This window comes from Oncorhynchus clarkii, chromosome 3 (assembly GCF_045791955.1).
Source record: "Oncorhynchus clarkii lewisi isolate Uvic-CL-2024 chromosome 3, UVic_Ocla_1.0, whole genome shotgun sequence".
In the NCBI taxonomy this organism is placed as follows: domain Eukaryota; kingdom Metazoa; phylum Chordata; class Actinopteri; order Salmoniformes; family Salmonidae; genus Oncorhynchus; species Oncorhynchus clarkii.
In genome coordinates this window covers 29,641,590-29,664,007 of record NC_092149.1, presented here as the reverse complement: position 1 = coordinate 29,664,007, position 22,418 = coordinate 29,641,590, and the positions used below count along the sequence as shown (strand labels likewise).

The 22,418-nt window shown below is 42.3% G+C and overlaps 1 protein-coding gene across 3 annotated transcripts; it reads right to left on the bottom strand.

The window, feature by feature from the left end:
- Window positions 1-125: 125 nt before the first annotated feature.
- On the bottom strand, window positions 126-20,987 carry LOC139392675 (ral guanine nucleotide dissociation stimulator-like 2). Of its 3 annotated transcripts, none has more exons than XM_071140842.1 (20): window positions 20,567-20,987; window positions 18,978-19,147; window positions 10,963-11,010; window positions 10,758-10,841; window positions 10,300-10,463; window positions 10,066-10,122; window positions 9,788-9,981; window positions 9,362-9,465; window positions 8,390-8,605; window positions 7,569-7,672; window positions 6,725-6,809; window positions 5,848-5,907; window positions 5,436-5,522; window positions 5,259-5,291; window positions 4,835-4,956; window positions 4,615-4,704; window positions 3,409-3,502; window positions 2,853-3,077; window positions 2,520-2,634; window positions 126-2,424 (listed from the first exon to the last, which is right to left on the bottom strand). In XM_071140842.1, the coding sequence occupies exons 2-20, from the start codon at window positions 19,134-19,136 to the stop codon at window positions 2,252-2,254; spliced, it is 2,214 nt and encodes a 737-aa protein (XP_070996943.1). In that variant the 5' UTR covers window positions 19,137-19,147; window positions 20,567-20,987; the 3' UTR covers window positions 126-2,251. The 3 variants fall into 3 exon arrangements, with proteins under 3 accessions (XP_070996943.1, XP_070996933.1, XP_070996951.1); XM_071140832.1 differs by lacking the exon at window positions 20,567-20,987 and adding an exon at window positions 19,307-19,422; XM_071140850.1 differs by lacking the exons at window positions 18,978-19,147; window positions 20,567-20,987 and adding an exon at window positions 12,341-12,616.
- Window positions 20,988-22,418: the final 1,431 nt, after the last annotated feature.

Here is a 22,418-nt window from a genome sequence, read left to right as displayed (position 1 = left end):
GTGTGGTGACCTTTTCAGCTTGAAACAGGCAAAGATACTGTCTTCTGCACAAATATTTTGCATAATGTTCTTCATTAAACTTCCTCATCCACCAACAAGCTAGATACTAAACCACAGTCTGAATCTTTTAGATGTACATCTGTGTACATTTATTTGGTAAGAATAGACACGGCAGAATTACGGCACACATCCGGGGAGTTGCATAGAAATTCCTCATATTACCGTCACATCAAAATGCATCCATAGAAAAAGGAAATGTATCACACAAAAACAAATAGGGCGTATGTAGTGCATAGACATGCCAGCATAAACAGCACTGTGAATGTACATCATATGTGCTGTACATTCCAATGCATACATCACAGAGGCTTCATGTCAAATGGCACCCTATTAAGCGCACTACTTTTGACCAGGGCCCATGGGGCTCTGGTGAAAAGTAACACTCTATTAGGGAATAGGGTGCCATTTGGGACACTAAGTGGCTCAAGCACCAATGAGAGAAAGGCACTAAACAATCAGTAGCTTAGCCTGGCGCTAACACTTCATCAAATTACGTTACCCAGAATCCTCTCTCCTCTCCCTGGAACTACCGTGTCTATGCTTCAGCCTTAGTAGAGACTTCAACAGCACTGGGTAGTGTGGCCAGAGTTCACAAGAGTTCATCAGTTAGGGCCTTCCACAATCTGTTCCCCATGCGCCCTTATGCATACAGGTTTTCCTTCCTACTGGTCTCATCCTCATTGGATAGAAGCAGAGCCTTCTGCAAAACCCTCTACATTCAGTTCCTGGACTAAAGACATTGCATAATGAAACCTTAAAAGCTGTCAGATCTCTATCAAACGTCAGAGAAGATATCAATAAAACATCATTCAGTGATTGGTGAGAATAACTCACTAACCTGGCATGGGTCTTTGAGGACTGACTTTGGGTGCACTGGTTGAAGTACATTTCAGACAGACTTCCATTGCAACTACCAACTAAACCCATTCAGAGACCATTGATAAAGATTAGCTTATGCTGTATTGAAAAGTTTAGTATTCAGGTGCAATGGTAGACATCTTTTCAATACGCACAACATAGTCTGGACTTTCATTAGTGTCTTCACGTGAATTGTTTAGGTTAAGAGTTTGTGGGTTGATGTTATGCCTAATGGTTAATACTCAAAATATGACTTCTGTATGGGAGTGGCAAGGCTGTATATGTAAATGTGTTGTATTTTACATAAGATACTACCGGAGCTATCATTCAATATGTATGCACAAAACCCAAATGATCATGTTTATCTTTGTAACGTGTTGTGCTCATTTGAAATGGTTGCAATTTGGGGCAATTTCATATATTTCCTGTTACATCAAAATGAATAACATGTCATTCTGACACTTGTTGATTGCTCCTTGTGAATGTAAACACAATCATGACATCGTCAACACATAAAAAAAAAACATATGTATACATACAAAGTACATAGTTAAAACATTTTGATGAGCCCCTGTGCTTTGCTATAATGAGAGGTTTCAGTGACTCTGTCACTTATTCAGATGCATTATGTCATAATGTCAGCCCAGTGCTCTCCCCACCATTCATATTCTTGAAACACCTTGCATACGTAATATATCGTAATATGTCGTCATACATATGTCGTCATACATAGTAGATGTCCACTCTCTATGGAGAAATTTTAAACTTTGATGTCATGGTCAATTCAAGGAGGTCATTGATTTAATGAAGTTCTCTACTATCAACTCATCTCTATGATGGAACCTGAGGCACATTCCTCAAATACGCAAGATGATTTGGATTCCTCAGTTGCTCTTGGTTACAAGGCCATTCCATTTGGTTAAATAGGAAATTAGATGCCAATGGTCAGAGAGACTTAAGAAACAGCACCATTCACCATCAGTTAAAGATTTGCATTAGTCTTGTTCTCGGTGTATATTCGCAGTAGTATGCATTGCCAACCAGAGACATGCACTCTTCTACACTAATGGCCTCCCTGGTATACACAAACGGGCAGCATATTTATTGAAATGTCCCAGGTAAGAACACGGTCATCAAACAAGTTCAGACAGGTTTCAGGATACATTTTGCTTGAACAAGCTCGGTCAGAATGTGTTTCCACTTCGGAAAAAGCTTAGGAAAGACAAGGCCACATCTCACTGAGATATCTGCCTGCATTCTTATCGTCACCTGTCCTTGAGAAGAACTAGCTACATTATGTCTCAGATGTAGCCTATTTGTGAAAGAGTTGTTGTCAAAAAAACAGTCTCCGCCCCTTGGCTTTGATTCGAGGAAAGGTGGCACTGGTTTCTGTGCTGATTGGTTGAGAGCGAAAATGGGTGTTGCCTCCTTGTCTGCGCAGCAGGAAGTCCACACTAGAGGAAGTCATGGCATAGAAGACGTTTCCTGTGGCAGGGATGACCAACTCTACAGGGCAGAACAAGAAAAGTCATCACTACAATCAATATGAACAGAGAACTGTTAAAGTGACTTTGCATGGTCGGGTTGAGAAATGTCTTTACCCTTTCCCTCGGGCAATAGTTGGATGAGCTCATATCTGGATGCCTGTTTGGGGTCCTGACTGTGTTTATCTAAGGCAGAACTGATCACAGTGGGCGTCTTGTCATTGTTTGTCACCTGAGGAAACAGAGAGGAAGAACGACAATGATACCAGAAAGCTTGACTCCTAGTTATAATATCCTGTGTACAACCTGAGGAAATATTTTGGATTACTATCATTAACAGATATTTGTGGATTAAAGTAAATAGTCATGAGTGCAGGGTGCAGTCCAGTGTATAATTTGATTCCAAAAAAGGCAAATATCTCAAAATGTGTCATTATCTCGGCTCAGTACCAGTATGCTTCTGTACATATTCCCATCTTGTAAATCCATCCGTATCCTGACGATCCGCATATCAGGCCCAGACCCTTTGTTGTTATTGGTGGGATTGTTGCCACAGGAGACTGATCGACGATGTGATTTGACGGGAGTGGATGGTGTCAATGCAGACGGGATGGGGTCATTGGTGGGATGGGAGGAGTCAAAATCCAGACAGGAAACTGAGGGGGATTTCATATGCTGAAATAATAATAGTGATGAAAATAAAAACATACTTACTGATATGACAAGATAAAAAAGTGTCTGTTCCGTGAAGGCCAAAGCAAATAAAAAGACACAGAAGAGAATTATAAAAGATCAAAGATTTTCCTCTTTGAAAAGTGCTCTTCTGTATGTTTTTACGACATGCATTTGTTTTTAAAACAATCATATTTGATTACTAGTAAACAGCAACACCTACCAGTATTTGTACCTGAATAGTAATTACATGCTCTGCAATCCTAGCTGGCAATGCAAATATATTTTTGGGAAAGTACGTAAAATAACTGTAAATGTTAGGTCTTATTCTTACCTTAGTGAATTTGGAAAGAAAGTGACAGACGGGGGAGGGGAAGTAAAAAAGACCGTCACTGTCAGCAACAAGGCTGGTCCTGGAGGAATTCAGGCTGTAAGGAGGTGAGAGAATCATATCATGCATGTTCATCATGCACCGTAATCTGCATGACAACAACCTACAAAACATCTTACTCAACCCCTGAGAAATACATAGTAAATGTCCAAGTTTGGCTTTCAGCTCTTTCCAATGTTGTATGTTAATTTACCAGCTCTTGCACTGTGTGAGGATATATTTAATGGAAAAAAAGTACAGAGGATTTACCCCCAGACCCTCCCAAGTCAATTTTCCACAACTGATTACTTATGGCCACGTTACTACAAATTTGACAGTCAAATATGTGGACACCCCTTCAAATGAGTGGATTCGGCTATTTCAGCCCACACCTGTTGCTGACAGGTGTATGAAATCGAGCACACTGCCATGCAATCTCCATAGACAAACATTGGCAGTAGAATGACCTTACTGAAGAGCTTAGTGACTTTCAATGTGGCACCGTCATAGGATGTCACCTTTACAACAAGGCAGTTCGCCAAATTTCTGTCCTGCTACAGCTGTAAGTACTGTTATTGTGAAGTGGAAACATCTAGGAGCAACAATGGCTCAGCCACGAAGAGGTAGGCCACATAAGGTCACAGAACGGGACTGCCTAGTGCTGAAAAAAGAGAGGTCCATACAGAAATGGTTTGTCGAGATCGGTGTGGAAGAACTTGACTGGCCTGCACAGAGCCCTGACCTCAACCCCATTGAACACCTTTGGGATGAATTAGAACGCCAACTGCGAGCCAGGCCTAATCGCCCAACACCAGTGCCCGACCTTACTAATGCACTTGTGGCTGAATGGAAGCATGTCCCCGCAGCAATGTTCCAACATCTAGTGGAAAGCCTTCCCAGAAGAGTGGATGACATTATAGCAGCAAAGGCGGGACCAACTCCATATTAATGCCCGTGATTTTGGAATGAGATGTTTGACGTGCAGGTGTCCACATACTTTTGGGTCAAGTAGTGTAGTATAGTTCACAGAAAATGCTGACTGGCCATTCATATACAATTGTACTGAGCCCATATAACCAATGTATTTCACTATACAGTACATAGTGAAAGGTATCTGCAGTGAATACTACTTCCATGTTGTGTGTAGAGTGTAATAATAGGCCACATTACTTTGGGCACCGTGTGATGATCACTGTAGGGTTCAGGGTACGACCAGAGCTCGGTTCGCACGGCACCTCAATTTCATTGGACAGTCTGTAACTGCAGACATCATGTAATGTGATTAGCGATTCATCATAGTTGTAGTGTTCCGTTTGAAATAACACGTATGTACAAACGTGAATGGTTTGATTGTAAAATGAATAAAAACCAAAAGAGAATCACGGCTTACCTTTCTTCTTCATTTAACGAGGGTACACTTTGGTACCACTGTAGGAATGCCTCGTCGGTGAGGAAAACACAGTTTTTACAGGAGGACTGCAGTAGTCGGATCTGAGCTAAAACCTCAAACTCCTGCAAAGAGAAAAACAAATCATTATGAACATCAAATGACTCTCCAGTACCAATGGCACATTATCAGTCGAAACGCTAGCAGTTAAACATGAATATGTGCATGAACGCACTGCTTCAGAATTCAATACACTGCCACACGTTTAATGAGAGGCACAACAGAAAAGCAATTTATGAAGACCATCTGCTGTGTTGAGCCAGAGGCTAATTAATTGGTCTGGATCCTGGAATAACTCAACACGTGGACAGCGGGTTCTGAGGAATCTAAACAGCAGCAGTGCAAAGGCCCTGACCGCATCACTTACTCGTCTCCTCTTATCAAAGTTGACGTAGCCGTTCTGAAATGGAGGAACAGGATATTATGTCACTGTCAATGCAACTTTTTGGTAAACCAACTACAACTTCACCACCGGAGCTTATGACCAACTTCCCGTTGCTGGACACATGATGGGGGATAAATGACTGTATATGAAGGGACTCACCTCCAGTCTGTCTTTGACGGCCGTGTCCAGCATGGTGAGGTCTGTGAGGAAGATCCCCAGGTAGGGTACTGTGCCCTGGGCACTGGACTGTGTGAGAGAGGGGAAGGGTGGAGAATAATGAAAAGCAAAAACAGAGGCATGGGGCTTCAGGCTTCCCAGACACAGATGAAGCCTACTCAATGCATGCTCAACGGAGAACCTTGGGTTAAGACCGGTGAATGTGCTGTACATCAAGTTGTCCTTACTTAACCATCAACGATTCCTCTATTGAAGAAATACCAGCATTGCATTACGTTACATCAGCAAAGGGTTATTTGATGCCCTTGGAAAGTATATTCCATGCTTCTTCCTTCAAGGCAAAATGATAATGAGCTTTGTGAGTGACTTCAAACTCGCTTATAAGAGCACTTACTCCTATCTGTCTCCTGTTGTTCATCTTGCCGTCCAGGTTGGCGAACTTCGAAGTCCCCTCCTGAAAAAAAAACAGACAAACATCTAAGCATGACAATCTGGAACACAATGTAGAATTTAAAACCATGGCTATGTGCTCTAAAACCCTGTGTAGTAACTGGGTAGTAGGCCCTCAATTCCAGACAAACTGAGAGGGTAAGGAAGCAGCTTGCTTGGTAAATTATCAAAGCACAGCAGAAGGCAGTGTGATATTTTTCCAACATCAAAGCCTGGAGTGAAGCTTTCAAATGAAAGCTCCGTCATGTTTCGATGAATTCCTGTGTGGATGCCTTGGTGAAATTGCAGCTAATGTAAAAGGTACTGATGCATGCACAACGTATAAACAGTGAATGAAAATGCTGCTAATCCTACCGATTTCCAGACCCCCGTCAGAAACTCACATTCCATCCTAAACGCAATACATGTTGAGAAACGGGTGAATTTAGATTGACAGGACGTTGACATTGAGAGGCTGTACACCCCCAGATGAAGCCTTCCTCTGGGTTATAAGGCATGATTCATGATTCATGATTCAAAGTCATTTTTAGCCCCGGAGTAATGCTTACACTGGATCTGTGTAGTGCAACCGCTCTTGAACGTCTATGGATTTGAGATGAGTAAAACACCTTCGGTGTGATCTGTGACGACACTTCACATGAGACCTGTCCTTAGCTCATATTGCTTGTATTATGGGATGTCCGTCAGTGCACTGTGTGTGTGTGTGTGTGTGTCTGTGTCTCTGTGTGTGCGTGTACATGCGTATGTACATACAGTACGTGCGTGTTGTGTGTGTGTGTGTGAGTACGTGTGTGCAGTAACTCTCAATCACTGTGACTCACCTCTTTCAGCAGCTCCCTGCTCTGGGAGTAGTTGTCCTTCTCAGAGAAAATGTTGGACAGCTCCTCGTACCTCCTCACTGCTTCCCTGTCAGACAGAGTCACATGACAACAACAATGAGCCATGCACCCGAAGAAGGTATTAGGGGCCTGGACTGACATTGCTCTGCTGTCTACTGGGTCTTACTATAATCCACATCCAAACGAATCAGCTAGCCATGATTAATTTAGCTACGATTGGGGAAATGATAACAAGATGAGATGATCAACTGCTGTAGTGTTTTGGAACGTTAAATATGGTTGACTGTGGGAAAGGATGGTGTTATATCAATGACAATGTGACTAAATTCCTGAGTTATTGAAATGGCTGTGTTGTAGAAAAGAAAAAAGAAGAAAGTCATGACAATGATAGTGTTACGAGAATGACAATGTTATGGAAATGACAATACCATGAAAACATCTGCAATAGAACTACGTTTTGGTGTGGCCTAGGGTGGTCAAGTGGTCTCGGCCACTGCCTCCAGTGCATATGTTCTGCTGTAGCATGAGTTCAAACCAGGCCGCCCATTTCAACACACTCTCCTTTACCTAGAACTAAAAAGGGTTCTTCAGCTTTCCGCATAGAAGGACCCCTTTTGGTTCCAGGTAGAACCCTTTTGGGTTCCATGTAGAACGGGTTCTACCAGGAAACAAAAAGGGTTCTCCTATGGGGACAGCCGCAGAAGCGTTTTGGAACACTTTTTCCTAAGAGTGTATCGCTCTCTATCCAACAAACATACAAGGATATATATACATTTGTTAAAGTATGTTTTTCTGTTATACCAATCAAAATGCTTCCTCCACCAACCTGTCAGTTTCTAGCCACGTCCTCCTTAGTCTGTGTACTGGGTTACTCTGCAGGGCAGACACGATGGCATAGAGAGATGAAAAGTTTTTCCTGGCTCTGCATTCCTGTTGAAACACACACAGGACAGCATTGTCTGAGAATACCTGCCGCCGGATCAATGGGGTTGTTTGGCACTCGCTGTCTGACATGGTCAACTATGTACATTCCTAAAGTGACTTCTCCCATAAAAACCTGTTGATGAGGTGATGTGAGTGTCTTGGCAACAAATGATATCTAGGTTGAGAGTGTGTGTGAGACTGTGTGTGTTTCCAAACAAGTTCCTTCACACACACAGGAGCTAGCTAGGCTTTTATTCGTGAAGGAGAAAGAGGTCTGGCCGTGACTCAGCTTGCTCATGTGTCCATAACAACCTGCGGACGGTGTGTGTGTGTGTGTGGGGGGGGGGGAGCGTGTAAGCAAGTAAGCAGGAAAGTGTATGTGATTGTGTGTGTGGAGTCAGCAGGAACAGCCCTGCTGCAAGCTTCTACTGTTCTCCTAAGTTACAGGATGGCAGTACTACATCTACTGTGAGCACCTTTATAGAGAGAGGAAAGTGTTATGGGGAAAGTCAAGTACAGTGTTGTCTTGTTAATGTTTTGAGAAAGACAGCTTAGTATTCTGCTCCCCACTCTCTTACTTCAACTCAAAATCCCAAACCTATTGCTGTTGTGTCCTTGAGCGAGGTATTTAACCTTGAAATTCCTCCAGAGGAATGCTGTTTCCAAACTCAACGGGTGTGTGTGGACAATAAAGTTATTATATTGTAATGATGACCAGCTGACCTCTGCCACGCTGATCCATTTCTCCAGAAGGCAGGCTCTCTGCTGGCTGCGGAGCTGCGTGGGCCACAGGCACGAAGCCATCACGGCATTGGCCAGCCGGTTGAACTGGCGTACAGTGGCCCGGACGGACCAACATACACCCTCGCGGCCTTTCTTGTCCCTCTGAGACCACAGGGAGCCCAGGCAGTGGTACGGGACCAAACGCACAAACAGTTCCTGTTAGGAGAGAGTGGGGGAAGAGGTAAGGAGTGAGTGAGTGAGTGAGTGAGTGAGTGAGTGAGTGAGTGAGTGAGTGAGTGAGTGAGGGACCATGATTGAGGGAAAAGAGGGAGAGAGTGAGTAAAGATTGAGAGAGTGAGAAAGAGAGGCACTGAGAGAGAGACACCAAGAGAGACAGAGAGAGACAAAGAAAGAGAGACACAGAGAGAGACAGTCAGACAGAGAGAGAGAGAGACAAAGAAAGAGAGACACCGAGAGAGACAGTCAGACAGAGAGAGAGAGACAAAGAAAGAGAGACAGAGACAGAAAAAGACAAAGAAAGAGAGACACAGAGAGAGAGACACAAAGAGAGACAGTCAGACAGAGAGAGAGAGAGAGAGAGAAAGATAGACACAGAGAGACAGTCAGACAGAGAGAGAGAGAGAGAGAGAGAGAGAGAAAGAAAGATAGACACAGAGAGACAGTCAGACAGAGAGAGAGAGAGAGAGAGAGAGAGAAACAGAGAGAGACACCGAGAGAGACAGTCAGACAGAGAGAGAGAGAGAGAGAGAGAGAGAGAGAGAGAGAGAGAGCAAGGCATAGCCAGAGAGACTGCAAGTGGCAAACATGTCCAGTATGAGTAAGAAAGGGTCAGAGAGACGTAACAATTGAAAAAGAGGAACACAATTAAGACTGTAGCTAAGTGCATGTTCCCATGATCTATACAAGGTTAGGAGGAGTAATGATACTGTAGGGGTCAGAGGTTAAACCCACCGTTTCTATCTTGGTGAGCTGCTCAGCAATCAGCCCAGCGGGGAAGCCCAGGATATTGGTGGGATCAAACTTAGTGGGGTCAGCAGGGCTGGGGGTGGTCCTATCTAAACGGCAGAGATGATTCAATACTAATCCCAATGAATGTAGGTCTATATTAACTGATACAAATGAAAGGCTTATTCAGTCGGGTTGGCAGTGGAAAGACACATCAGGGTGGTTGTTACAGAAGCAGGTTCCACCAGATTTGGATGGTAGACAGCAGACAGTGGGAATAGAACACTGAAGATCATCACAGAAAACTACTGGAAACAATTTGGAGGAGAGTTCTGCCCATATATATATCTACGGTTATGCCACCCACAAAATCCTCATAAAACCTCAGGTTGGCAGTGTCATGACTGTCATAAACCCAGAGTGTATAGTGACCTGAACTAGAGTCAGGCAGTAGGGCCTGTTCACTGAGCTCCTGTGCCAGTCTGAGGAGGCGACCCCTGATCTCTGTCCCAGAGGGGTCGGAGGGCAGCAGGGGGGCCAGGCGGAGCAGAAGACCAGGCTCTCCCAGAAAGCGGAAGTCCTCAGGATACTCCGACAACCACATACTGAACACCATACACACCGCTCTGGGAGAGGGAGAGAGGAACGGGAGAAAATCTATACAAATGCATGAAGTGCACACACACACACACATATAGTATTAGACTCACCTGTTGAAGGGTTGCCTAATCTGACTCTTTGTACTTTCTCCTGGTGGATGTTGCAATCTGGAGAAAGAGGGAAGAAAAAAGAAAAAAATAGATAGACAAAAGATGGTTTCTTCAGGGCAACGCAGAGGCATCACAATGTCTCCTTTCTTTCCCTTGGTCTTTCTACAGCACTTCAAAACATTTTGTAACACTACATACAACCGGTGTGCAATGCATTGCTTCTGTCTTCCCCACCTGTCCATAAGGATATCCAGCACTCTCTTGGTTGAGGTAAAGGAGCGATAGGTGGCGAGGAAGATGGTGATGAAGGAGGAGTCTCCCATGGCGAAGGAGTGGAGGAGGTGCTGAACCAGCTTCTCCTCTGTTCCTGCCTTCACACACTGTGAACGAGAGCTGGACTGGAGGGAGGGAGGGAGGGAGGGAGGGAGGGAGGGGGAGGGAGGGAGGGAGGGAGGGAGGGAGGGGGAGAAAGAGAGAGAGAGAGGGAGGGAGGGAGGGAGGGGGAGAGAGAGAGAGAGAGAGAGAGAGAGAGAGAGAGAGGGAGGGGGGGAGGGAGCGAGCGAGAGAGGGGGAGACATAGAGCAAGAAATAGAGAGATTTATAACAATTTCACAAATCAGACAAAGATAATGTGTAAGGATGTAAGGTGCAATTATACTGTAATTTGGTATGTATATGGTATGTATTCTCACTGTTGCACTGGTGGGGGCGCTACGCTGTTGCTTCACCACTACATTGTATATCACTCCGTCCTCTTCCTCCTCCAACACCGTAGACTGAGGAAGAGAGAAAGAGTATGATTCAGTAAAATACGTGCATAACTCATACTCTCGCACAAACCTCCCACTGTCACCAAAATCTAGTTATTCATGCATATCTCAAGTTGCATTGACCTACCAAGTCCAGAGGACAGTACCAAGTTGTCTTCATGGGGGAAGTCTCCCCCTGTGGAATACAATAACATACAATAAATAGAAGTACTGTCACATGACCAGAACCAGAACCTTAGGTTTTAGCATAAAGCCCCGATGTGCCCATGAAGCATATTATATTATTGGATGAAATATTACCAGAATCTGATAAGGTCGTAAGTGAAGTAGAGTAGGTCTTAAAACAAAACAATACACAGTAAAGTTGTAAACGCAACTAAACCGATGGATCACAACATCTTTCATAAGTTCTGGAACACAAACAATGCATAATTTCAACAGAAATTATAACATTACATCAAATACACTTGCCATCTGAATACTTGCAAAACAGCTGTGATACTGTGCTGAAATGACCTGCTCACAGATTCACCGAACCATTCCATGAAATAGGCCTACTACGAGTAAAACAGCAAAACATCCTAACGTACCTGAGGGGTAATATATTAATGGATATACCAGTTTACACTTCCCCTGCCATTTACGCCCATGAAAATGGGATTTTCCAGGCTGAAAAATGCACGCATCACTAGTCTGACATCAACAATCCAGTTTCACAAACAAAAGTCTGACTGGTCATGTGTGAATCCTTCAACATGTAAACCATAACAACGTCAACGCGTTTAAAAGCTTTTTAGTGCATTGCACTGCCTCCTTTTGCATTAACTTCCCCCTTCAGTTGAGATCCAACCACAATAGGACGATGAGCAATATCCAGGTCAACATATACGTGCAAATGCATTAAGCTCAAAGCAGGTCATATAGACCACTGACCAGACATCACAGTTACGCAACAACTACTGTATCCTATAACGTCTCCATCAATTTCCTTTTTTTTCTCTACATGTGGAGGTGCCTTCTATAATCACCTTCAGTATCCACTTCCTCATTCAAATTAACTGGAGTACCAAAGGCCCATGCTCAGTTATGTATCATTTTCATTCAAAGTGCAAGTATCTTATTTTTGGTCTCCCGAGTGGTGCAGTGGTCTAAGGCATTGCATCTCAGTGCTAGAGGTGTAACTACAGACTCTGGTTCGATTCTAGGCTGTATCACAACCGGACGTGATTGGGAGTCCCATAGGGCGGTGGAAAATTGGCCCAGCGTCGTCCGGGTTAGGGTTTGGCCAGAATAGGCCGTCATTGTAAATAAGAATTTGTTCACAACTGGCTTGCCTAGTTAAATAAAAGTTCAATACAAATAAAATACAAATCCATAGTCCCTCTATTATCATGACAAAGGTTCAGAACATGTTGCTCCACCTACTGCAGCATGTTTCTGTTGCGCATTCTCTTTCCCCCCTATCTGTATCTCATTGACATTGACCCAAAAAAAACACAAGTTACCTTTGTCTCGACAAGTCCAGACAGGCTACAAGCCTTTAGCTTCTTTGAGAACTTCAGAAGAAAGCTACAAACACCATCTTGTCCACTTTCTTTCATCTGCCTTTTTAGTTTCCTATTTCCTCCTTGACCGTCGTTTTTCAATGGCCGAGGGATTGTTTGTCTTTGTCTTTCAGTTAGTCTGGCTCTCGGACTTAACACACAAACACACCTGGAGCCGTCATTAGGTAGGGCCAACCTCTCTGTGTGCCTGCGTCACATAGACACACCCATAACACACACAGAGATAGACGTATACAAACGTATACACTCACTCACTCCCTCACTCACTCACTCCCTCACTCAGGCACGGACAGACGGACGGACGGACGGACGGGCAGACGGACGGACGGACAGACGGACGGACGGACGGACGGACGGACGGACAGACAGACAGACAGACAGACAGACAGACAGACAGACAGACAGACAGACAGACAGAGACACACATATAATACATACACACACAGGAGAGGGATGATATAATATTAGACTCAACTGTTGAACACACAGGGGACTCACATAGCCTACACACAATGAGATGACCTGCAGCGATTGGCTGAACAATACCTTCTCTCTTTCAATCCCTCCTTCCTTCTCTCCCACTCTCTTTCCCTGTGTGAATGACCTACATCTGTAACTAAACCTGTTTGACTACCTCTCTTCCTACAATGAATAGAGTACATTTAGAGGCAGACCTAATTGACTAAACTCATCCTTCATCATCAACATTTCAACAAACCTGCTCTGAGGATCATTACATCCTCTGACACTTTTTTACATTTTGATTTATTTCACCTTTATTTAACCAGGTAGGCCAGTTGAGAACAAGTTCTCATTTACAACTGCGACCTGGCCAAGATAAAGCAAAGCAGTGTGAAAAAACAACAACACAGAGTTACAGATGGGATAAACAGACGTACAGTCAATAACACAATAGAAAAATATATATACAGTGTGTGCAAATGTAGTAACATTAGAGAGGTAATAAGGCAATAAATTGGCCATAGTGGCGAAATAATTAAAATGTAGCATTAACACTGGAGTAATACATGTGCAGATGATGATGTGCAAGTAGAGATACTGGGGTGCAAAAGAGCAACAAAAAAAAAACAATATGGGGATGAGGTAGTTGGGTGGGCTATTTACAGATGGGCTGTGTACAGGTGCTGTGATCGGTAAGCTGCTCTGACCTGTTAATATGTGACATATGCTAATGACAGTTCATAAATGTTCCAAGTCAATGAATAAAGCAGAAAACACGCCCTGTTTACACAACGGGCTAACGACACTAGGGGGTGAGCACATGTTGACACACAGGTGGAGACTTTCACAGCCTCACAATGATAGACTGGTTCAGGTTACTGCCTGTTAGCACTAGTAGAAGCTAGGTCTGGCTGTTAGCATAAGCAAATGTTAGCATGTTAACCAGGGAGGAGGTCAGAGACCTGGCAGTGTGGTGCCAGAACAACCACATCTCCCTCAATGTGAGCAAGATAAAGGAGCCGATCGTGGACTACAGGAAAAGGAGGGCTGAACAGGCCCCCATTAACATCGACGGGGCTGTAGTGGAGCGGGTCGAGAGTTTCAAGTTCCTTGGTGTCCACACCAACAAACTATCATGGTCCAAACACACCAAGACAGTCATGAAGAAGGCACAACAGCATATTTTCCCCCTCACGAGACTGAAAGGTTTTGGCATGGGTCACCAGATCCTCAAAAAGTTCTACAGCTGCACCATCAAGAGCATCCTGACCGATTGCATCACTGCCTGGTATGGCAACTGCACGGCATCCAACCATAAGGCGCTACAGAGGGTAGTGCGTACGGCCGAGTACATCACCGGGGCCAAGCTTCCTGCCATCCAGGACCGATATACTAGGCGGTGTCAGAGGAAGCCCCAAAGAAATGATCAAAGACTCCAGTCACCCTATTCATAGACTGTTCTCTTTGCTACCACACGGCAAGCGGTACCAGATCGCCATGTCTAGGTCCAAAAGGATCCTTAACAGCTTCTACCCCCAAGCCATGACTGCTGAACAATTAATCAAATGGCCACCCAGACTATTTACATTGACACCCCCACCTTTGTTTTTACACAGCTGCTACTCACTGTTTATTATCTATGCATAGTCACTTTACCCCTACCTACATGTACAAATTACCTCGACTAACCCGTACCCCCGCACATTGACTCGGTACAGGCACCCCCTGTATATAGCCTCGTTATTGTTATTTTACTGTGTTACTTTTTATTTTAAAAATTACTTTCGTTTATTTAGTAAATATTTTCTTAACTCTATTTCTTGAACTGCATTGTTGGTTAAGGGCTTGTAAGTAAGCATTTCACGGTTGTATTCACGGTTGTACCTGTTGTATTCGACAGTGGTGGGAAAAGTACTCAACTGTCATACTTGAGTAAAAGTAAAGATACCTTAATAGAAAATGACTCAAGTAAAAGTAAAAGTCACCCAGTAAAATTTTACTTGAGGAAAAGCCTAAAAGTATTTGGTTTAAAATATACTTAAGTATCAAAAGTAAACGAATACATCATTTAATATTCCTTATATTAAGCAAACCAGACGGCAGCATTTTCTTGTTTCTTTAATTTACGGAAAGCCATGGGCACACTCCAACATTCAGACATAATTTACAAACAAAGTATGTGTGTTTGGTGACTCCGCCAGATCAGAGGCAGTAGGGATGACCAGGGATGTTCGGTTGATAAGTGCGTGAATTGGACTATTTTCCTGTCCTGCTAAGCATTCAAAATGTAACGAGTACTTTTGGGTGTCAAGGAAAATGTATGGAGTAAAAAAGTACAATATTTTCTTAAGGAATGTAGTGAAGTAAAAATAGTAAAGTAAAATACAGATACCCCCAAAAAACTACATAAGTAGTACTTAAAAGTATTTTTACTGAAGTACTTTACACCACTGGTATTCGGTGCATGTGACAAATAAAATGTAATTTGAACTCTAGCTAGCATAGACTACTAGCCTTTGTTAGCCTTTGTAGCTCTGTTTACCAGCACCTATAAACGCACTCTCTGCACACATATGACTCTATGCAACAGACAGAAGGAAGGTTGTGTAAATACATGGACTGCAAACCAGTTGAAGAGGATTTCAGCTCAATGTACACAGAAAGAACATAGAACACAGGACTTTTGGAGATGATTATTTGTGTGTTGTCATTAATGCTAGCCTACAACAGGTCACGAAAAACAGAGAAGCCTTTGTACTGTAGGCCTAAAGTAGCACTGTGCATTCAACTAATCAGGGTGTTATGAACTAGGCTAACAACACAGTCGCTGTTTCTAAGGCACTGCAGTTGTAAAAGTGAGGCTAAATACAACTTATTTACATTTTTAACATAGGTCTACTGTAGGCCTCCTTTTCCATGGTATTGTGTTTTTGTCTCAAGCAGTAGGTCTAAGGTTAAGTTTACCCACAACTCTTCCTGGTACAGTTAACTACAGTATAACCACTTACTTGGGACCATCCACATCAACCTCAACCAACCACAATCACCACATCTCAGTCTGTGAGTGGCAATGGAACAGAGGCACCAATGAGGATGTCTAATATTGTGGCATGTAACAACCCCTACAGTGTTTCTGTTCTACCAAATGCGCAAAATCTTTGAATCTGTTCGAGTGCATTTTCCCCAACAATCAATACAAGGACTTGGCTGCTCCGCTGTAAGGAAAAGCTGGCCCAGGGAGCAGATGATAATATGGAAGTAAGTGGCTGAGGTTCATTCCATGAGAAACATCTTGATAAGGAAATTTGCTTGACTCCCCTCAGATACTGTGTCATTCAAATCTCCCATTTTGTCTGCTCATGTTTACAGATTTTGTCCAATGTTTTCTTTTGATCGCCCACTTTTTTACATCGTTGCTAGTTTTAACTCAATGTTTATACTCTGAATGTGGAACCTCTCTCATGAGTCAACATGCTCCTTGTCTCTATATTTCCATATTTTCTCTCCATAGAGGAAGTACATAATGAGCGGAGACAAACACAGGAAGCAGGACGTGCTGTCGTGACGAGCTGCTATTGTTTCTCTTTCTCTTTCCCTCACAACCCGGCCTCCTCTGACCACTACGTACGATAGGCATTGGTGCAGGGCGGGAAAGAGCCTCACAATCTCACCATCTTCACCCCCTGTCTTTACACAGTCTCAAGTTCTACTTCCGTCACTCGTTTGTCAACATCAGACATTTTGGGCTTTGTCTTTTTAAATAAGTATGTATGGTTGTTATACAGTATGAGCAAATGGGTGCCTGAGCAAATGGGAGGCTATTGTCATGTGAAAACGTAATCCCACCGCTGACACAAATATTGTTGACTACTTCACACAGCAATACAATTGGGGCTCGTAAATATATCCTCTGAAGTTTTATTTAAAGATGCCTATTGTTTGTTTTTTTGCAGCTCCCTTGCTCTCCCTCTCAGGCTCCCACCCCGTCCTCCCATCTTTCCCCGCTCTTCTTCTCACGCTTTCATCTGTGCATCCCATGGTACCCTCTCTACTCTTTAAAGTGAGCCCTGGTGGTATGCTAGAGCTGCTCTATGTCCTTATATCAAAGTCTTATCTGAAATCTCTTTTAAATCTTTGGCTCATAAGGTTGTTTTAACTATCAGGGTCATATCGGCAAGACATTTAGTTTTTTTTTTGTTCAGAATGAATATTCAGTAGACTATATGGGTCACCACAGAACTATGTGACAAACCATAGGCCCCATTTTAAGATAAGCTGAAATACTACTGAAATTATTACACCAAGCTATACCTGCAAAACAAATGTAGCTCATATCTATGAAACCTGACCTAAAGAACATGCTTCCCTGTGTGTAAACATTTCATTGCCTGCAGAGGGGATGGATTGTCATTGTGAGGTCTGACCCCATTGTCTAAATCCATTCACATGCATCTAAGTTTCCCTCATTAAAGAGTGAACAAGTGGCTTGATTCAATTCCACTTGATAGAATGTCCTCTGAAACCCGGCCTATGATATCTGAGTGGAGATGGGGGTGTGGCAGGTGTACAACACACAACACCCACCGGCTGGTGGCCACCCATAGATTATTTAACACGAGACACTTGGTACAGTGGTCATGTCATGTGACACAAACAGAACAAGAGGGAAGTTACCACTGCAGCTGGTGTCTTCTTTTTATAGCCCCGGGGAGTTTCTTGAGACTGCATGCTAAGTGAAGTCAAAGCCAATGAGACGAGCATCATGTGCACTACGCACTAAAGCCAAGTAGCAAGTGTATGAGAGTTAGTCAATGGGAAATGATGGAGTTCATTGATATGTAATTAAGAGACAATCAACTAAATGGCAATCACGCTTTCATCTTAAATTGACCTGATACGGTCTGCAATTATTGGGTGAATATAATGATTTGTAAAATCAAAGTGATGAAATGACATAGGCCTAAGTGTTAAAAATGAAGTAGGATAATATCTCACAAACACATTCTTTCCTAAAAAAAGAGGCGAGAACTTACAATGGAAACAATTATCTGTGTACTTTAGGGTTGAAAAGGAGTAAAACCCAGACATCAGTGAGAGAACAACAAGGATGTGTGACTAGAGTAGAATAACCCAGAAATTGACTGCCACAACTAGTCTGATAAAACCTTGACAGCCTCTGTCTCGGCCAATGGAACATTAACAAAGGTTATACATTGTGAGAAAAACCTGCGTGCTGTCAACCTGTCCAGGTTTGCACACTTTCAAAACAACTAACACAACCCTTTCTGCTTCAGGGGAATTCAGCTGGAAATAAATAAATAGTGAATTATATTAGAAAATACATGTAATATGGTCAAAAAAGTCATGCTCAAGAAAGCAACATCTTAGCAAAAATGTTACAGTAGTCTTGGAAATCTCAAGACATGAGCATTGGTCTGAGGAATGTGATCAATTTTTAAAGGGCAAGACTAAGAGGACAACCTGACTTAAAGCTGCAATAAGTAATATTTTGGGCGACCCGACAAATTACACATAGAGTAAGTTATAGATCTGTTATAGATCTGTTATTCCCATTGAAAGCAAGTCTAAAACGCTGTAGAGCTGTTCTATGTGAGCTATTTCTATCCTTCCCTGTCTTCAGTTTAATTTTTAAGACTTCTACTTCCGGTTTTGTACACCAGCTTCAAACAGCTGACAACTGACAATACAAAGGACCGAGTTTGGGAAAACCTGCTGTACACTATACTTGCTTGTTTTGTCACATAAACTGAAAATAAGCAAACTATTTGAATTTTAACAACAAGGAAATGGCAGAGTGATTTCTGCACAGTGCATCTTTAAATTATATGACACAGATGTGCTTCTGTATCAAATCAGCCATTTATTGGATTCACCATATCTGGTGAACCTTTTTAATATGAGACCACTAGAGAAAGTATGCTTATATGAGAAAACAAGAAACAGTGCCCCCCATAACTTTACAGGTATTAAAGTGCAACTGCACCTTGATGTCTCTCATCACAATGAAACTACTACTGCATTTTAATTGCTGTGAATGAGTTACTTACAGTACATGTTCCTAATCAAGTTAATCAAATATAAAATCACTTCCAACCTCAGAGGAGTCCAGTCCAGTACAGTCAGTCACTTGCCCTGATTGGCTGCTGAGGGGAACATCGTCAGGCGCTAAAGGCCGGTAGCCAATGAGGGGTACATCCCTTGACTCCACCCCTGGCAGGGCCATCCCACCTGTTCGCATACTACGAGGGATCATGGCACCAACAGCTAGAGACACAAAATAAACAATAGGCACAATTTCAAATTTCAACTCAGAAAATGTCATTGTTCATGGACTTTAACCAACTCTGAAAGGCATAAAAAAGAAGCACAATAGTAAAAATAATTGTGTACCAAAGCTTTGGTGGTAGCAGTTGATTTGCTTACATGATGATTTACATTTCACTGTGCCCTGCTCCAGCACTGAATTTGAATGCCAGCTCTTCCTTCCTTTTCCCTTCTCTCTGATGTGGATTGCCATGATGATGGAAATCTAGAAACCACTGTTACACAGTGGAGGAGGATGTTGACATGTACCACTATATATATATTTAGAGATGGCAGATATTCATGCGATGATGCATTGCTGATTTACATTAATGAAACTGTGTCAGGACATTTTTTGCCAAGCAAGTGTGGTGTAGGCTACTGTATAGGAATGTACAGCATGTGGATATGTCACAAGACTTGCTGTTATTGTATGGTTAATGTCATTACTTCAGTTATGATGCTAAAGGTGTTTAAATAGGTGTAACAAACATTTTATGTTTCATCTTTTCATTGTTATTTTATTTTACTGCTGCTCTTTAATTATTTGTTACTTTATTTATTTTTTTGTTGGTATTTTTCTTAAAACTGCATTGTTGGTTAAGGGCTTGTAAGTAAGTATTTCACTGTAAGGTCTACCTGTTGTATTCGGCACTTGTGACAAATACAATTTGATTTGATTTGTTTTGGGCTACCTGTTATATATAGTTTTTTGTCTGTGAAATGAAACACACTTTTCTACCCTACATGCACTGTTATACAATAGGCTTAAATGGGACACCAATCAACTCAATCACATCATCTTTGGAAACATGGTACTAAACTTTTAAGTGTATTTCAGTCTTGAGGGAATGCATATAATTAGGCCTAGCGTTGTTAAAAAATATATATTGGTAATAGGAAAACATATCTGTAAAATGTGTCTATATACTGACTGTTAGTTTGTCATCAGAACCAACCAACGGTTATCCAAAGGTCTGAATAACTTCCATTCGTGACATTGCTGCCTTTTTGAGGAAGGTAAACATGACATGTTGGTCTGCATGAGTGAGTCCACACTGTAACTAGGCTACAGATGGTCACACCCCAATTGGACACGTTCCCTTTCAATTCAACCAACCGATGGGTGCTGCTGTATTGATTTCTCAACCAAATAGTGTTCACCTTAATTCATAGGAAACAAGACACTATTGGGATTAAACGGAATATGATGATAAAGTTTGCGAGTAAAGCATTTGTTTCTTTAGTAACACAAATACATAAGGTTTAGGCCTATTTATAGAAGGCCATATGATATTCAATGCTATGAGGGCCCTGCAACTAAAGAGATTATGAAAATACAAAGTGTCATTCATGGCTGTATCGTATGAACGAACTTACTGAATGTTGCGTGTCCAACTATGGTCAGCTAAATTCCGCCAGCATTGGATATCTGTAGTGTCTGCCGCCGTGGAATATACGGTAACCGGTTAGTGGACGAATGTCGCGCTCATCCGTTCCAGCACCGACGTCGGAAGAGAGTCTCTCTCCCCCTCTATCAGTATCTGTGTCCCCCTCTGGTCGCCTGTCAAGCTTCTATCGGCTGATAGCAGCACTGAGCACATTCGTGTGCAGCACACTCCGTCACTTCTCTCTCTCTCTGTGCTCTGACGGCGCAGTTCCTGTAGACTTGTGCTCAGCGCGTTTAACAACATAGCCTACACTTGTTTCGCTGGCTGAGAGAGGGGGGAAAAGTGGTCATCTCGGAAATATAGTCCATGTGGACTGTGTGTGGTGTACAATATTAAACATGTCAAGTCATCTATGGGCTCCTAAAATTAGGGTTTAAGAACAAAACCAATAGTTCTCTATGGAAATAGGCTATCTGCCACATTTTTTTTCTCCAATGCTGACAGTATGGGGAAACATTTCCAAAAGGAAATTGACCCGACACTGCTGGAAGGCATACAGGATGTCATGCCCACAGGGGCCATAAGGGTATGTGCCCCCTCAGATTTGTCATTTTCTTGTTTGTTTTTATTTTTTCGTGTAAAAAAAAAGGTTCCTTCCAAGGTGCATCACAGAGTAAAGATATGCTAGACAGGAAGCTATATACTCTAGTTCTGGGATCATCAACTAGATTCAGCAGCGGGACTATTTTTTTTGAGCGGATGTTCAGGGAGCCGGAACACAATTCAAAATAAAGTCTAGACTGCAAATTGACAGCAAGAAGACCAAACAGATATTATATTTCCTAACACTTCACCGAATACATTTAGTGTGTTCTCTCAGGCTATCATATGCTATCACATATTTACAATTCAACATCCATGTGTAGAGTGCGTATCTTATCATGTGTATGTGTGTCTGTGTCTGTGCCAGTGTTTGTGTTTCTTCACAGTCCCCTCTGTTCCATAAGGCGTATTTCTATCTGTTTTTAAAATCAATTTTACTGCTTACATGAGTTACTTCATGTAGAATAGAGTTCCATGTAGTCATGGCTCTTTGTATTACTGTGTGCCTCCCATAGTCTGTTCTGGATTTGGGGACTTTGAAGAGACCTCTGGTGACATGTCTTGTGGGGTATGCATGGGTAGCTACCAAGCCATTTCAGGCTATTAATCAAGTCTAACTATCTTAGCTGCTAGACTTTAGAAAAGAAAGCAATTACTAATGACTCAAATTCCATTCAATCTTTTACCCAGATTTTAGTGGAGATGCAGAGAAGCATACAGTATTTAGGGCTATGATACTATATACCAGTGTGGTAGTTGTACTAACCTCCTAAGGTATAAAAAGTATTGAAGAATCAATGTTCATTGTTCATTAAAATAACAATTGAACAGATAAAGAGGTATGCTTAGATAACCTATGCAGAAAAATATATATTTTTAACATAGTCATAATTATTATGGCTCTAGATTGCAGAAAAAAACGTTTCAGGTGTTTGAAAAATGTAAAAATTCTCCAACTCACAGAGGGGAGAACAACCCCCCTATATAATAATGGGTTCATGACCAAAGTTCCCTCTAAGCTGCTTGTGTGCAGGCTCGAAGCATCCCTGAGACTGCCACGCAGGCAGAAGAAATATCATCCCATGGAGAGAAGCATGAGATTGAACTTTACTCAACTTTCTAGAGTTTTCAATGTTAGTTAACACTATTACTGTTTCCCTTTACTGGGGCAATGGTGATTGAATCAACGCAATATTATCCACTTTAAATGCAACATACCGAAACAAATCAAATCATGC